This window comes from Megalops cyprinoides, chromosome 2 (genome assembly GCF_013368585.1).
Source record: "Megalops cyprinoides isolate fMegCyp1 chromosome 2, fMegCyp1.pri, whole genome shotgun sequence".
NCBI classification, from domain to species: Eukaryota; Metazoa; Chordata; class Actinopteri; order Elopiformes; family Megalopidae; genus Megalops; species Megalops cyprinoides.
In genome coordinates this window covers 3,192,449-3,209,250 of record NC_050584.1, presented here as the reverse complement: position 1 = coordinate 3,209,250, position 16,802 = coordinate 3,192,449, and the positions used below count along the sequence as shown (strand labels likewise).

Below are 16,802 nucleotides of genomic sequence, written 5' to 3'. Positions count from 1 at the left end.
TAACCATCCTCACAACGTCTGTCTTTAAGATGCTCCAGTCCAGAGCCTGCCAGCAGAATCATGCAACATGTCTCAAAGGGCGACTGCTGAGAAGATTGCCAAGAAAGTAAATACAAACACATGACTGTTTATTCAGCACCTTCGTTACAGTAAGATTTCATACATGCGTTTCATAAAGTCTTCTGTGTTCTGCACTTCCTTCAGTTGAAAATAAACGTTGTGGGGTTTTAAGGAGGACGAGAGGAGGTTGTGTTTTACTGGTGCTGTGGGCACAGGCTGCCTTTGGGAGGCAGTGAGAGGGAATCACTGAAACTGAACAGCACATGGGCAGCAGGATCAGCTGAGAGCCACATCAAACCGCATGAATCAAAACCAGCATTACACAGAACGAGGGTGTGGAAATGGTCTCTCAGGGCAACCGGGATGGCTGAACAGAGGCAGGATCTCTGCTGGAGACACAGAAACGTGGCTGCCCCCAGCCACCAATGCACAGGCTGTGGGGAAGTTGAGGGTTTTTTAACACGAGTATCGACAAAGTAAACGGGGCATGAAACATTTTGTAACATGAGGAAGACCTCTGCAGAGGACAATTTAAAATATTTGAGGGACAGTTCACATGGCCACTGGTGTGCCAGCTGCAACTTACCAACCACTTACTTTGAGTACTAAGTAAAATTAATGTTGAAAAATATTTCTTTATTGTAATTAAAATTTCTTAGCATAGCAGAAGAACGTTTACTTGTGGAGCTGCTGTAATGGCAGGAACACGTTAATGTTACAACGAACCCAGTAACATTACAATACCAACATCTACATTACACGACAAGACATATAATTACAATGACTTCAGCTGCAAGACTGAGGAAACTCGGTTTTGATGTTGGCCAAGCTTTAAGCCTTATTTCAGCACTATTGTCTGTGACTCAAACATTCCAGAAAGAGAAGCAGCCATGCAGATGCCACCAATCGCTGTTAAACAGAAACCTGCAGTCCTGTAAAAAAAAAAAAAAAAAAAAAAAAACTGCTGACATCACATCACTAATGCAGAACTGGGCATGGTGCAGTGTGATATCACTGATGCAGAATGTTTGTTACGGTGCGCTGTGATGTCATCACTGAGGCAGAATGCTGGTTACAGTGCAGTGTGATGTCATCATTGACACAGAATACTTGTTACAGTGCACAGTGATGTCATCACTGACGCAGAATGCTTGTTACAGTGCGCTATGATGTCATCACTGACGCAGAATGCTGGTTACGCTGTTGGTCCCAGCCTGGTTGGCCCGTCTGGTCATTGCAGGAGACTGTACAGAAGCTGTCATCTGGATACATTGCAGGAGAATAACCTGTGAGCATCAGATACAGAAACTGGATGCACAGTCACCAAAACACCTGAATCACAGAAAAACACTCATGACACTGACTGACATTTTCAACCAACTGTAGGAAACCGATAGGGGTTACATTTTGGAAAGTAAATAATAAACTGATCAGCAGATGCAGGTGATCAGAGCTGCATTTGCAAGTACTGAAAATGGCAACACTGGGTCCAACAGTCCATTGCAAACGAGGCATCTTTATATTTCATATAGTAATACATTACAGAATTAATAAAGTAGTTCAAAACAACAATAAACAACAAAGTGTAGAAATATGGAAGAGAAGGAAAAACCCTTTTTGGTGACAATGACCATTGTGGATTTACCTGTGTGAAAATCGATTGGCTCTCACTGGAGAATTCCTGTAAGAGATGAAGAGAATTAAATATTTCTCTTCTGACAAATCTAAGTAACTGCAAGGCCTTTTTTCAAAGATCAAAATCCAGAAACTCACCTTCATATGCAGCAGAAAGTGCATCGTCCTCATGTCTCTAAACAAGAAAATATAGAGGGAAGAACCCATCAGGACGCTGACATGCAGATGAAGAACAGTGAAGCTGTGCATCTGCAGCAGAGACACCCTTACTGATGCATAGCGGAAGCGCTGCTGCTGTAGGCCATCTTCAGAGCCTGGGGCTTTCCTGAAGAGTCTTCCCAAATTCCTGCTGGGCCCTGGGCTGGAACCTCGGAGCAGGGGAAGTCTCTTCCTTGGCTTGTAGAGGCTCCAGCAGGGCTTGCTTCTTGGGGTGTCAGACAGCATGTAGGTGAGGCAGCTGTCTGAATGATGGCTGCAACCCAAACCAGCATCGGTGTGCCTGGAGCGACCTGGAGAGAGAGTGTACTTCTCCCGAGAGCGTTTGGATCTTGGGGATGTCTCCTGGTCTACGTCCCTGTAACGTTTTTGCACCCGGGACCAGAGGGGAGACAGGGCCAGAGCAGCCAATGAGGAGGAAGTCGAGGAAAACGGGTTCCCGGCCATGCTTCTTTTGGGAGACCCCCATCCTGATGCAGGAGAGAGGGGCGCAGAGCGTGGGGGCGCAGGTGCTGTGCAGTCAGAGACTAACCGCTGGTACAGCCTCTCGAACTCCAGGTCAATGAGTTTGCGGGCTGACGGCGTGCTGACCTTACACCCTGAGAGAGAGTGCCGTCTCTGCCGCGGTCCAGCGCTGCTACCCCCACTGCTGGTGTCAGGGAAGGGGGTGGGGGGGGCCGAGACGTGGGGGGACTGTCTGGGGCATCTGTCCTGCTGCAGGGAACTCTCAACAGGCATGGGGAGCTTCCTGGGGGACAGGGTGGAGCACTGAGGCCCCCATCTCAGGGGAGATGCCTGAACAGCCTGGGGGGCTTTTTTGAGCCGGTGACTGCGGGGGTCTGCTCTGCTCTCTACAGGGCCCATTATCAGAGGGCCACTGAAGACCCGTGCAGGGGACACGCTGGGACTGGCACTGTCTGGCACCAGGGCTCTGTGGGCCCTTAGGACCCCAGGGGATGCACTGCGGGGGGGGAATGGGGAGCGAGGAGCAGAAGGTACAGGATGGACTGATTTCTCTGCGTTGGTCATCTGCTGCCAGCCTAAACTCACCCCCTGCTGGACAGGAGGGCAGTTACCCCTGCCTCCTCTGGAGCTGAGAGGCTGAATTGGACCTCCCCCTCCTGCCCTGGAGGGCACGTGAGGCATGGACACTGTGTAGGTGCGAGAGAGGAGAGAGTGTTCCTCAGGGGAGCTGGGGGTGGAGGAGGTGGGGGTGGGGGTGTTGCACTCCTCCCCGCTCTCCCACCCTTTCCCCCGAGGGGGTTTTCTCAGCATGCTGTGCTGGAGGCAGGGTTTCTGCATCCTGGAGCGCCAGCCGCGTCTGCGATACCTGCGCAACACTGCACTGGCTGCCCGTGCCACCTGCTGGCGGCGGCACGCCTCGCCCACCTGGCTGAGCATGCTGGGATACAGCTGGAGGAGCATGCTGCCCTGGCTGCTCAGCGTTCGCTCCAGCTCCTCATCCTGCTCCTCTGGCTGCAGCAGCACCTCCTGCTGGTCACAGTGAGAATCACTCGCCGTGCTGGACAGCAGCTGGGACCCGCCGGCACCAGAATCCCCTGAAATCAGACATTAAAAATCGTAAACACGCGTATACAAACATATACATGCACATACACGCGCATACACACACGCACACACACACAGCATTACAATCACAATTATCAGCCTGTTTTCACATGAGCCAAGTTACCATAAATACAACAATTCCATTGTGGTGGCTAAATTTGGTATACATTGGTATACATTTTTACATAATATAATAATTACATCATGCCAGCCATACACTCAAAGGGAAGAATCTTCCAATTCCAATACACAGCCAATCGACTGACGCCACCTAGTACTGAGCACACACAGAACACCACTCCTGCACTGAGCATGCTCAATGTGTTTACTATGCACATGTTAGGCTCTTACAGAAAAGACTCTCTGAGCTTCTCTCCATCTCAGTTTCCATGGCAATGGAAGAGCTGTTATCGTACTTCCGTGAAGCTTCCTCCTTCATAAGGGAGAGAGGCACAGTTTTCCCCTCAGTCAGGTTTACCACAGATGGCTCAGAAAAGATCCTCACACACAGGCCGGGCTGAACCCCTCTGTACCAGCGCCCCCTGGAAAAGAGAAGATTCCTCCACAGGGACAGAATAAAGAGCCGACTAACAGAGAAACCACAGCCTGGCCCCCCACTTTCTAACTCCCCAGTTTCTGCACCATGTCACGATATGGAAATTAGCTGTGTTTATCAGGGTAATCCTGGCTGTTGTACATGTGCGTCTCCATCATGCAGAGGAGCTACTTGATCCCATGATTCACAGAGCTAGAAAAAATAATGAAATTGGTTTTCAGTGACTCTGCATTTGTAAATTTGTGTTCCCTTTAGAGCTTTTTAAACATCTCTCCAAATATGGAAAGCTGCTATAGTATTTCATATATCATTCCTATCGAATCGATATCGAACGGAATCGAATCGTTACCTTATGAATCGGAATCGAATCGGGGCATCTGTGCCAATACCCAACCCTAGTGTTGATTGATATTTACATAAATACAATGACAGCTGCAAAATTGTAATCCAACATTTACATTTACCAATTTGCACTTGTAGCTCCGGAAGTGAGAGCAGAGCGGGGAGCAGGGGGCGGGGGTGAACCAATCAGAAAGAAGACGAAGCACCCTTTTCATGGGGCTTGCTCTGCTGTCCTCTACGGCAGCCTTTCTCAAACTTCTTTGTCCTGGGGCCCAGTCATGTCAGACTTTGGGGTTACAAGGCCCCATACGCCCCCCCCACCTCCACCCGCAAACGCCCCTTTGCAGTAAGGATAGATAGATAGATAGATAGATAGATAGACAGGTATATAGATAGATAGTATTATTATTATTATTGCCTTTGTGTCCATAGAAGATTATTTACAACAATCATATCAAGAAACCTACAACAGAAGTGCTTTGGCTTCATTGCAAAAACTAACAATGCCAAATAACCTATGAACTGATTTTTATGAACATTCCCAACACACATCAGAGACGGGCAACTGTCCGCAGACTGTCATTTGACAGAGGGATTTCCCTCACCTTTGCAGCAGCAGCCGGACCCAGCACCTCAGAGCAAGCACTGACTAGCGAGGGCAATAAAATGGGCGAAGTTTTTGCCTCTGATTATTCGTTTAAATTAGCATCGTTAGACGCTGGTTGTTTCCTAAAAACGGAATCTAGACTGGCTTGCTTGGAACATGCCATGACTAAACGACAGCTCAAGTAGCGTGCGACTGAGAGAGAGCAAAATGAGAAAACGAAGGGTGCTAGTTCTCTTGAATCTTGAATAAAATGTGACTATTTTCGAATCAAGAAGTTCAGTCAAGGGGGCGGGGACCTGGCGAGTGACAGAAACACCTAGCATAATTTATAAAGTAAATATCTAGCTGTATAAATGGATAACATTGTAAAGAACTGTAACGTATGTAAGTCGCTTTGGATAAAAGCGTCTGCTAAATGATTAAATGTAAATGTAAATAATTTGACTGGCGCAGCGGTAGGGCTCTGCGGACCGGCAGTTTCCTCGTCGCGGACCGGCGGCGGTCCGCGGCCCACAGTTTGAGAAACGCTGCTCTACGGAAGCCCATTGCATTCACAAAAGAAAAAAAAAATTAGACACATTATCTCCTAATTATGAAAACAGATCTCATAATTACGAGAAAAGATCTCGAAACCAGGATCTCGTAATTATGAGAAAAGTTGAGGTAGCCTAGTTATCTATCGTCGCTATCCTAGGCTACAGGATAAGACAGTGGGCAATGGTGGCGCTATCGCATTTAATCTGCTTTTATTTCCTTCTCAGTATAAGACACAGGGAAATATTAACGTTAGTTAATGTGGATGGCATTAATATTAGTATGTCAACACTGAGCAGGCTTCTCAAGTCCGGACATTCTAAAACGCTTAACATGGCTTAATGTTGCAAAACTGCGATCAGTGATCACCAAATTTCTCTCGGACATCTCTTGTCATAGACACTTCCAGCTGTCAAAAAATCAAAACCGAAATCCTATGAGTATGGATGTTGTCTTACATTAAGAGTTTTTCCCTCCATTGACGCCCATTATAAGGAATAGTCACCAAATTTGGTGATCATTGATCGCTGTTTTGGGAGTTGTGGTTGTACTGGAAAATGGACTCAAGTAAAAAAAAAAAAAAAAAGAGTAAATGTTGGATTACAAGTTTGCAGCTGTCACTGTATTTATGTAAATATCAATCTACACATTTGTGAATTTCAACATACAAGTTCACATTTTTCTGCAAGTGAAAATTTAAACATATGAGTTCAGATTTTTGTTCTACAAGCTCACATCGTATTCTGCAAGTTCACAAGATCAAATCTAGTAGTCTACAAGCTCTCGCATTTTGCAACATATTTACCGTCATACTCCCTCCCTCCTCCCTGTGTGTGGTGCTGCTGTAATTTGACACCAGCTGTCTCTGATTGGCTCCGTTGCAACAATTTAAATGTCAACTGTTAAACTGGTGCAGTGAGGAGACACCAAAGACCGAACAAAGGCCCTAAACGGACCACAGCACTGCACTTCGGGCAACCATGCTGCTATTATTATTATTATTATTATTATTATAAATAAAAAATGTCTAAAGAGAATATCAGCACAAACTCCTAAAACGATATCCACTACAACATCATACCACATGAAATATACCAAACGATAACTTCACTTACGTCAGCACATCCTCTGTCTTCTGGCCCTGTGAATGAAATGAGAGGAATGAAGTACACCCATTCAAAACACACCATGAACACTTCAAAGGAGCCCACCTATCCGACAGAAACAAACGAATAATAAAAGACTAATTTGGAATATCTGGCAAAAATATTACGTGGGAAGAAAATCCTCTACCTGCCACCGACTTTTCTCGTAAATCAGGCATTCTCTGGAAGAGAGGTAGAGGAGGGTCAATGCGAATTATCCACCGTCCGCACAAATGATCAGCATTGCGTTTATGGGCTCGTAGCATCTTTGATCTCTGCGTTTCGCTACTGTACCTTCAGAGACTTCATCTGTCTTTCTGCTTCCATTCCGTTCCAAGGTCGGATACCTGGAAAATACGTCGCTGTAACACATTGCTGAAGACGTTGTTTCGGAAATTCTGTGGATTTATTACGGTTTATATAGATCCGTGTCAGCACAGTCTGTTCGGTCGGAAAGGCCGTATTTCCCAGGATGACAATGCGCAATGTTGCCAGCTAGATCATCTCATTCTCAGTGCTTTTGGCCCATCTAGTTCATCTATTCCCAATGGATGATGTTACCAAAGACTGAAGTTGAACGACTCTCTGATCAAAACTCGCTGCAAGGTTATTCTTGTTATAGTCCAAGCGAGACAGGTACAATCTTACCTTCCTCCGTCTGGCAGGTCATGGACCGCAAACACACCTCCGTCCCTGAACCGTCAACATTTGAGTACTGATGTTGTAGAAGGGGATAGAAAGAAAATAAAGTGACTTGTCGATCATGGCAGCAGGTGAAGTACATCAGTTAGCAGGGTGAAAATGCTGAAGCCTTATGCGCAGCTAGCTAACGGTAGCTAACAACGCTCTCATGCACCTTTTGAACGATCCTCTCCAATGCATTCCTGAAAACATCGGCATTTTCTTTCATCTGTCTCTTTATGTAATCATCCATTTCTATTGCCATTATGTAGCTATTCTGTGAAAATAAAAAGACAAGGTCTGCCTTTTTCCGCGGTGTTTTGCCTGTACTGTTAGCGCACCAGCGAACGATTCAAACTTTCTCCCTCTGAGATTCTCCACCGCTGATTGGACATTAGGTTGTGACGCACTTCAAGCGCCGTGGGCGTCATCTCTATGCGAAACAAATACACGGAGGGTGCGAGCTGTATGTTCTGACAGGTCTGCGCTGGTTGATATTCTTCATTTTAACACTTGATAGCTATTTCTGAATGCGGACAGAGATGTGTGGAACGACTCTGCATGAGATGGTGCAGAAAGCGGCAGTTCATCACAGCAACAGGATCGCCGTTACTTTTGACAGCTGTGCGGCGGTGGGCTGCGTGTCCCGCACCTACAGCGAGCTTCTGTCCGCTGCGGAGGAGTTAACCAGACTGCTGAGGATCCGCGATCGCCGGCAGGAGAGGTTGTTTGGGCTCTACTGTCAGCCAGGTATTAACCTCCCACACTGGATCCTAGGGTACGTTCATTGCCACCCACACAGTCCGTATTTATCTAGCGTCTAAACCAGACAGAATAATGGTAAATATGTCATTTTGTACCATCAACATATTAGAGCATATAAATGTAGCCGGCTAATCAGCTGAAGGTTGCTGAAATTTAGCTGGCTCGGCGTATTGGAACTGTAGTCTAAAGACTGATAAACTTCTGCAAACGACTCGCTGTATGAGTCAAACAAGAATTTCACATCTGATTTCTGACACATAATAAGACCTTGACGCTGTCCACCAGATACATTTCGTGTGTGTCTCTTTTTGTGTTCTATAACATCCAGAGTGTGCCGAGATTCACTATGTACAGTAGAACATTTAAGACAGATATTCACAGATAGGTATTCGCTGCTCAGTATCAGAAGGCTGTGGTCTGCCTCTTTTGTGCCTGTGCAGTTTTTTATTCTGTACTGTGTTGTTGTTATTCCTTCTTCTTTGCTCTTGGTCTCATGGTGCAGTGGAAATGGTGTTCATGTGGACATATTCATTTCCTGTCTGTCTACAGCATCCTGCAGGTCCCAGCTGCTTATGTCCCCTTGGATCCTGATGCTCCTCCCCTTCTGTCCGTCAGAGTCATGGAGCAGAGCAAGCTGACATTCGCTGTTGTACAGAGCCATCTCACACAGGTAGCATGCGGAGACACACAGCTGTGACAGACTGTGGCGTCACACACTGCAGTCTCACACACTGCAGTCTCACACAGAGCAGTCTCATACACAGTGATCTCACACAACTAGCTCAGTGAAATGCTGTTGTACAATGATATTAAACAGGTATAAATCTAGAATGGTGTCCTTTTACACTTGATCAGATAATCTCTGCAGAGTGCAGTGAAGTGAAATCTGTGGTTTGTAGGACTCCGTGAATGTTCGTTCCTCTGTGATCTTCTCTGCCCCAGAACTTCCTGAGCTCCTTTACCCCCCACCTGCCTTTGGAGGTCTGTGAAGTGTGGCAAACTCAGGACCTGACACTTGTGAAAATACTGCATGAGTCTGACACTGATAGCCAAGAAGCAGCTGGAGAGGAAGAACATGGCCAGGGTGAGCAGCCCCCCTCAGAGCCCTGCTCTCTGCCTGCAGAGATGGGCATTGGCAGGCAGGGGGCACTGGCCTATGTGCTGCACACCTCTGGAACTACTGGGGTTCCCAAGACAGTCAGAGTACCACATCAGTGCATTGTACCCAACATCCTGCATCTCAGGTTAGTGTGTCTGTGCCACTGATGTGCAGAATACAGCAATCAGTGGCTCAGTCCTGCTTCTCAGGTGCCACCCTAGAAGCAGCCTCGTCCACAGGGACACTGCAGCACTGCAAGCTTCTGTGACAATGTAGGAGTCCACTGATAATATTCCAGACGCCCTGTCAAAGATTATGGATGAACGGCATATTCCTTGTTTTTTATTTTCAGAACAAGATAATAATAATGTGCTGGAAGTAAGTCTGGATAAGAGTGTCTGCTAAATGAATACAATTATGTAATTATATTAAGGATGTTTATTATAACCAATGATGTGTTAAATGAGTCTGTGCACTTATCTCTGATCAGTAAACTGTACAGCTTGGGCACCTAATTGTATTCAAATTATGTTTTAACGCATGGCTTTAAGTTAGTGAACATCACCAGTGGCACTCAAACTGTGGGATTTTGTATTTGCTGAACTGGCATATAGTCTGTTAACGATTTAAGATCGTGTGTTCATGTTGTAGATTTGACTGATCAGAGATGAGTGCACTGGCAGAGTAACGCACATTCTTGGTTATAACCCATGTTCAGTATGAAGTGCTGCTGTGAAAATGATGTGAATACTGTGAGAGGGGCTTTCCTCTTTGTCTTTCAGATCTCTTTTTCAGGTGACAGCAGATGATGTCATATTCATGGCCTCGCCCCTGACCTTTGACCCCTCAGTGGTGGAGATGTTTTTGGCTCTGTCATCAGGGGCATGTCTGCTGATGGTCCCCACAGTTATTAAAAAGGTTCCCAGCAGGCTGGCCACTGTTCTGTTCACACACCACAAGACAACAGTTTTACAGGTGAGAGGCAGTGTCAAGCGTCAGAGTATAATACCCATCGAACAGGTGGGGAATCTCACACAGATAAACTGTAGCCTGTAGGGTGCTGAGTGTCAAGCCTCAGAGTGCAATGCTAATGCTGTGGCCCCTCCCTCAGGCCACGCCCACCGTGCTGCAGCGGTTTGGGGGGCGTGTCTTGCGGACCACTGTGTTGTGTGCATCCTCCTCCCTGCGGGTCCTCGCTCTAGGTGGCGAAGTGTGTCCCTCTGTACCTGTGCTCCTCAGTTGGAGGGAGGAGGGGAACTCCACACGCATCTTCAACCTGTACGGCACCACCGAGGTGTCCTGCTGGGCCACCTGCTACCAGCTGCAGCTGGAGGCTGGGTGAGTGTGCTGAGCCCAAAACACAGCTCCTCCCAAAACACAATCCTAACCCTAACCCCCACCTTGACCTTACCCCTAACATTCACACTAACCCTAATCCCTACACTGATCTTACCCCTGACACTCACAGTAACCCTTACCCCCACCCTGATCTTACCCCTAACACTCACAGTAACCCTAAGCCCCTCACTGAGCCTACCCATGCCACAGCTCTATGTGTTTTAAGAATATTATAAATGTTTTATGAATACTGTGGCCATGTGTTTCAGGAATGATGTCTCTGTTCCCTTGGGGACGCCACTGATGGGTACTGTTGTAGAGGTTCGAGATGAGGGCGGTGGTGTGGTCACTCATGGCAGCGGCCAGGTGTTCATAGGTATCTGAGTGCATTTTTCTACCAGGATATTCAGTTGTACCAGTGATGCTTTGTCCTTTGGTGCCCGATACCCCCTTTAGAATGTGGTTTGATGTGCAGGGGGACACGAGAGGGTGTGCATCCTTGGCGATGAGGTTACTGTGGCACCAGGGGCCATGCGGAGCACCGGGGACTGGGTGGAGGTGAGGGGCTCACACTTGTACTATCTGGGACGGAGGGACCGGCTGGTCAAACGGCACGGACAGCAGCTGCATCTGGACGCATTGCAGCAGGTGAGGTCAGTGCTGCAGATGATGTCAGCACGGCAGGTGTGGTCACTGCTGCAGGAGAGGTCAATGCTACAGGTGACGTCAGTGTGGCAGGTGAGGTCAGTGCTGCAGGTGAGGTCAGTGAGGCAGTTGAGAGTCAGTGCTGCAGGTGAGGTCAGTGCAGCAGCTGAGGGTCAGTGTGGCAGGTGAGGTCAGCGCTGCAGGTGGGATCACTGCTGCAGGTGAGGTCAATGCTACAGGTGTGGTCAGCGTGGCAGTTGAGGGTCAGTGCTACAGGTGAGGTCAGCACTGCAGGTGAGGTCAGCGCTACAGGTGAGATCAATGCAGCAGGTGAGGGTCATACAGCAGCTTGTTGTGTAATGAAAGTGGGTCCTTTCCAGATTCTCTCTAGATCAGCTAAATCATCCATTAAATGAGTGTGTTTCTCTGTGAATATGCACTGAGGACATGCCTGACTGCTGCTGTTATTATATAACACTTACACCTCTCACTGTTTCCCTCACTCTCCTTTTCTCTCTCTCTCCCTCATTCTTCCTCTTTCTCCTCTTTTCCTTCGTGCACACAGACACTGGAGTGTCTGCCTCAGGTGGAGGCCTGTGCAGTGAGTCTGTATGAGGGCCAAAGGCTGCTTGCCTTTGTGGTGCCTGCCCCCTCCACCAGAGACCTGCAGAGGGACCCTAACTCCAGTGACCCTGCCCCTTCCTACAGTGACATTGCCCACCCCCCGAGAAGCCTGCAGACAGAGATACTTGGCAGGCTGTCTCAGCTTCTGCCGTCACACAGCATCCCAGACACCATATTGCTGGTGCTGGCCCTGCCCCTCTCCTCACATGGTGAGCCTCTCTGTCCCTCCCTGCCCCTCTAACTCTTCCCCTCCCCTTCCTTTCCCTCTCCACCCTGCCCCTCTCCTCACATAATGAGCCGAACCCCCCCCCTCCTCAAACTCTGCTGTTAAATTCTGCAGTGCAGACCTGTTCTGATCGCCCTGGCTCTGATTGGTTCTGCAGGGAAGGTGGCCATGGACGAGCTGATTCAGGTGTACAAGAGATGGAGAGCTCGTCATGTTTCCCATGATGCACTGGGAGACAAGGATGCACTGAGGCAACACCTGCAGATGCTGTGGAAGGTATAGATTATTCTGCTCTGCTCTGTGTGTAATCAGTGTGTGTATAATTAATTTGTGTGTAATCCGTGTACGTGTGTAATGAGTGTGTGTGGGTAATCAGTGTGTGTGTGTGTGTGTGTGTAATCGGTGTGTGTGTGTGTGTAATTGGGGTGTGTGTGTGTAATCAATGTGTGTGTGTAATCTGTGTGTGTGTGTAATCGGTGTGTGTGTGTGTGTGTGTGTGTGTGTGTGTGTGTGTGTAATCAATGTGTGTGTGTAATCTGTGTGTGTGTGTGTGTGTGTGTGTGTGTGTGTGTAATCGGTGTGTGTGTGTTACAGGAGGCTCTGGCTCTTGACGGAAGTGCAGAGGTCGATGAAGAAGCACATTTTTTGCTCAGTGGGGGGGACTCTCTCCGGTCCCTGCATCTCTGTGATGACATCACTGCGTCTTTGGGTGTGACCCTGCCAGGAATTCTGGAGGTAATCCTCAACGGGTCCTTCTCCGACCTGCTCAATCACGTCGCCATGGCAACATTCCAGAAGGAAAACACAGATAATACAGCTAACATACCTCTAACTGATGCTCTCCCTCAACCCCGAGCCAAGAGGAAACACACTGACCCTCCCCCTCAAACCCAAGCCAAGAGGAAACACACTGACCCTCCCCCTCAAATGCAGGCCAAGAGGAATCCACCCGACCATCTCTCTTCTGAGAGTGTGCAGAGGCGCATGGGATTTGTAGTTGTGAGGAGAGCAGGCGAGGTTGTGGAGATGGGTCAGGAGAGCGCCAAAGAGCTGCTGAATCACAGAAATGCCAACCAAAGGACTGAATCAAATGCAAACAAAGACCACTCTAACTCAACCGGGGCCAATGAGAGCATGGGAGATGGTGCTGCGGGTTCATCCCGGCTGGCCCTGCGTGTGCGCTGGCAGTCTGACACAGGCAGGTGTGTAGACGCCTCACCGCTGCTGCTGCTGAGCCGGTGGGGCCAGGATATGGTGTATGTGGGGTCCCACTCCCACCGGCTACAGGCCCTTGAGCTGACCACCGGGAGGCTCCGCTGGGAGCGAGTCTTGGGGGGCCGGATGGAGTCCTCGGCCGCCGTCACACGCTGTGGAGCACTCATCGTGATTGGTCAGTTCTGTGAGAGGCGCACACTTCAAATCCCAGAATGTGGTGGCCAATATGACATGAACATGAGACAGTGTGGATGGTGTGGCGGTTTAATGACTGTTAGTGAATGATGATGAATTAGCAGTGAACGGTGTATGAGTAGCAGGTAGACAGCTCATCACTGGCTGGGGTTTATGGTTGCTGGATGATTGGTTGCTGAATGATATGTGGGTGATTGGTAAATGTTTGACGAATGCTTGATACGTTGTAGGTGAATGTGTGAATGAGTGTAAAAATAGTGTTTGTTGAATAGGGAGTGAACAGTTTATTGAGTGGTTGGTGAATGGTCTTTGTGTTTGGTGAGCAGATGGTTAAGTGTATGAGTGGTTGGTGAATGGTCTGTGTGTTTAGTAAGTAGACGGTTGAGTGTTTGCCTGGTTGGTGAATGGTCTGTGTGTTTAGTGAGTAAATGGTGAGGATGATGGCAGGATGCTGTGTGAGTAGCAGGTGTGTAGCGTGTTTGTTGCGGGTGTGTAGCAGGTGTGCAGCGGGTGAGTAGCAGCTGTGTAGTAGGTGTGCAGCAGGTGTTTGGCAGGTGAGTAGCAGGTGTGTTGCGTGTGAGTAGTGGGTGTGTATCGGGTGAGTAGCAGGTGTGTAGCAGGTGGGCGTGGGTGAGTAGCAGGTCTGTAGCGGGTGAGTAGTGGGTGTGTAGTGGGTGTGTTGCGGGTGAGTAGCAGGTGTGTAGCAGGTGTGTAGCAGGTGGACGTGGGTGAGTAGCAGGTCTGTAGCGGGTGAGTAGTGGGTGTGTTGCGGGTGAGTAGCGGGTATGTAGCAGGTCTGTAGTGGGTGAGCAGACGGTGTGTAGCGGGTGAGTACTCAGTGACAGATGGTGTTTGGTGCCGCAGGGTGCTATGACGGGCAGGTGTACTTCCTCTCCGCGGACAGCGGGGAGACTCACTGGGTGTTTGGGACGGATGACGCAGTGAAGAGCAGCGCCACAGTGGACCCCCTGACCGGCCTGGTTCTGCTCGGCTCCCATGATGCTCATGTTTACGCTCTGGACCCGGAGGTAACCTTGATAACACAGACACTATTTAGGGCTCCTCCTGTGTGTACACGGAGGCCACAGCAGCTGCTGTGTATGTGTGTGTGTGTGTATTAAGCCTGGCGCTGTATGTGTGTGTGTTTCAGGGCCGGCACTGTGTGTGGAAGCGGCAGTGTGGGGGTGGAGCTGTGTTCTCCTCTCCATGCCTCCACCAGTCTCTCAGACAGCTGTATGTCGCTACGCTGGGCGGACAGCTGCTGTCGCTAAGGCCAGTGCGTAAGAAACTCCCGACAACACTGTAAAACTCCAAACCACACTATCAAACATTCAACCATGCTGTAACACTCTCAACCACCCTGTAACACTCCCAACCACACTATCAAACACCCAACAGCACTGTAACACTCCCAACCACCCTGTAACACTCCCAACCGGAGTGTACCGCTCCCCACCATGCTGGTACTTAAAACCACTGTTGTTTCTTATATATTTCAGCAAATAACAGGAAGTAAGAGTACATTTACATTTACATTTATTCATTTGGCAGATGCTTTAATCCAAACCGACTTACAAGTAAGGCAGAGTACAACACAAGCAAAAGACCACAAGGAGTCAACAATATTAGAAGCACTGCATGACCAGGTTTCAGTGGTTGGCCAGGCAGGGTACAAACTAGTTGGTCAAGCGAGTGCTTTAAACAGTAGATAAATTTTTTAAAATTTTATATTTAGTAGGAGACAGTTTTGAGACATGACAAGTTCTTTTAGGGAGGCAGTGTTTCAGGTGCTCAGGTGAGAGCGGAAGAGCTATGTCAGACACAGAGAGGGGCTCGGCAAAACGGATGAAGTGTGGAAGTTCATTCCACCATTGGGGGACAACGGCGGAGAAAGTCCTGGATAGTGATTTTACGCTGCAATGCAACAGAACCACCAGACTCCATCCAGTAGCGAAGCATAGCAGTCCGGAGGGGACGTAGGGTTGCAGTAGTGAGTTCAAGTAGATGGGTGCAGTTTTGTTGTTTGCCCTGTACGCAAGCATCAAGGCCTTGAACATGAAGTGGGCAGCTGCAGGGAGCCAACAGAGCGAGACCAAGAGAGCTGTAACGTGAGCCCTTTTTGGTTGGTTGAAAACCAGACATGCAGCCGCATTTTGTATCCACTGCAGAGGCTTAGTAGTGCATGCAGGTAGGTCAGCCAAGGGAGCATTGTAGTAGTCCAGTCTTGAGATGACCAGAGCCTTGGACAAGGAGCTGCGCAGCATACTGAGATAGGTAGGGCCTGATTTTCCTGATGTTATACGGTGCAAATCTGCATGATCTGGCAGTTGTCGCAATATGGTCTGTAAATGCGGTCAGTAAACAGTAAACAGCATTTCCTTGCCTGTTTGCAGTCTTGTTTTGAAACAGTTCCCATCATGTGTGGCTGGTACTGTAAGCCATGGGGTTTGAGACTGACCAGCCTTCCCCTGTGGTTGCAGGACAGCGGCGCCCTCATGTGGAAGCACTGCAGTGATGCACCCTTCTTCTCATCCCCTTGTTGTTCCTGCAGCTGCGTGTGCATCGGCTCTGTGGACAACAATATCTATGGCTTCAGCCACTCTGGCCAACAGGTGACACAGCACCTGAGTAGGACAGGTTCAGATGTACTTTACATTTAGCTCAGATGTAATGTATTGTTTAGCTCAGGTGTGGTGTACCTTTAGCTCAGGTGTGCTGTACTGTCTGTCTCAGACGTGCTTTACCTTTTCAGATGTGGAAGTTTTCTACAAATGGACCTGTCTTCTCATCTCCGTGTGGCACGCCGGCCTGTTTGTCCAATCAGAGAGTGTTCTGTGGGTCACATGACAGCTGTGTGTACTGCCTTGACTCCCGTGATGGCACGTTGGTATGGTGGTTTCAGACCTCAGGCCGGGTGTTCTCCAGCCCCTTCCTGTTCGACGGCTCTGTGTGGGGGTGCGGCAGGCTGGTTGCCCTCGCCTCCACAGATGGAACAGTCTGGGTTCTGGACGCAGAGACTGGGGTGCTGAAAGCCTCTCTCACCCTGCCAGGTGAGCTCTTCTCCTCTCCTGTGGTGTGGGGGCGCACCCTGGTGGTCGGCTGCAGGAATGACTTTGTGTACTGCATAGAGCTGACAAATTCAGAGACTCCTGTATCCTCTCCTGACAGAGGCCTGTAACATTATTCTAATTAATATTAATAGTGAGTTTTTATGGTCAATAAATATTAAAACCTGGATGTGTATGATCTGATTTGATTATCATAACACATAAAAAATAGAAACAGTGGAGAAACAGACCACCCTGGAGACAGAGCTCAAACATCATTATTTAATTTCTCTACAATAATGC

General features: G+C 48.5%; 2 protein-coding genes and 1 long non-coding RNA gene across 4 annotated transcripts in view; 1 reads left to right on the top strand and 2 right to left on the bottom strand.

Moving 5' to 3' along the window:
- Positions 1-1,280: 1,280 nt before the first annotated feature.
- LOC118769683 lies at positions 1,281-2,042 on the bottom strand. 2 transcript variants are annotated; one of them, XR_005004510.1, is made up of 4 exons: positions 1,966-2,042; positions 1,834-1,870; positions 1,706-1,741; positions 1,281-1,346 (listed from the first exon to the last, which is right to left on the bottom strand). It is a non-coding gene; the product is annotated as an uncharacterized LOC118769683 (long non-coding RNA). The 2 variants fall into 2 exon arrangements; XR_005004511.1 differs by having other exon boundaries at positions 1,283-1,322.
- A 5,750-nt stretch (positions 2,043-7,792) lies between these two features.
- On the top strand, positions 7,793-15,057 carry aasdh (aminoadipate-semialdehyde dehydrogenase). The gene is made up of 12 exons (XM_036520806.1): positions 7,793-8,123; positions 8,660-8,780; positions 9,053-9,354; positions 9,992-10,184; positions 10,321-10,547; positions 10,817-10,923; positions 11,023-11,195; positions 11,758-12,025; positions 12,200-12,318; positions 12,637-13,432; positions 14,317-14,480; positions 14,603-15,057. The coding sequence occupies exons 1-12, from the start codon at positions 7,876-7,878 to the stop codon at positions 14,756-14,758; spliced, it is 2,874 nt and encodes a 957-aa protein (XP_036376699.1). The 5' UTR covers positions 7,793-7,875; the 3' UTR covers positions 14,759-15,057.
- Positions 15,058-16,549: 1,492 nt separating this feature from the next.
- Positions 16,550-16,802, bottom strand: part of cracd (capping protein inhibiting regulator of actin dynamics) — a 31,800-nt gene continuing 31,547 nt past the window's right edge. Inside the window, exon 9 of the transcript XR_005004700.1 lies at positions 16,550-16,624. The gene's annotated coding sequence lies outside the window, so the exon portion shown is untranslated. The remainder of the gene's footprint in view (positions 16,625-16,802) is intronic.

Bases quoted from the DNA above. Each gene is read 5' to 3' on its own strand.
- aasdh (XM_036520806.1), top strand. From the start codon at position 7,876: ATGCGGACAGAGATGTGTGGAACGACTCTGCATGAGATGGTGCAGAAA. The intron at 9,355-9,991 runs GTTAGTGTGTCT...TTTGTCTTTCAG, and splicing joins CCCAACATCCTGCATCTCAG to ATCTCTTTTTCAGGTGACAG. The intron at 10,548-10,816 runs GTGAGTGTGCTG...CATGTGTTTCAG, and splicing joins CAGCTGCAGCTGGAGGCTGG to GAATGATGTCTCTGTTCCCT.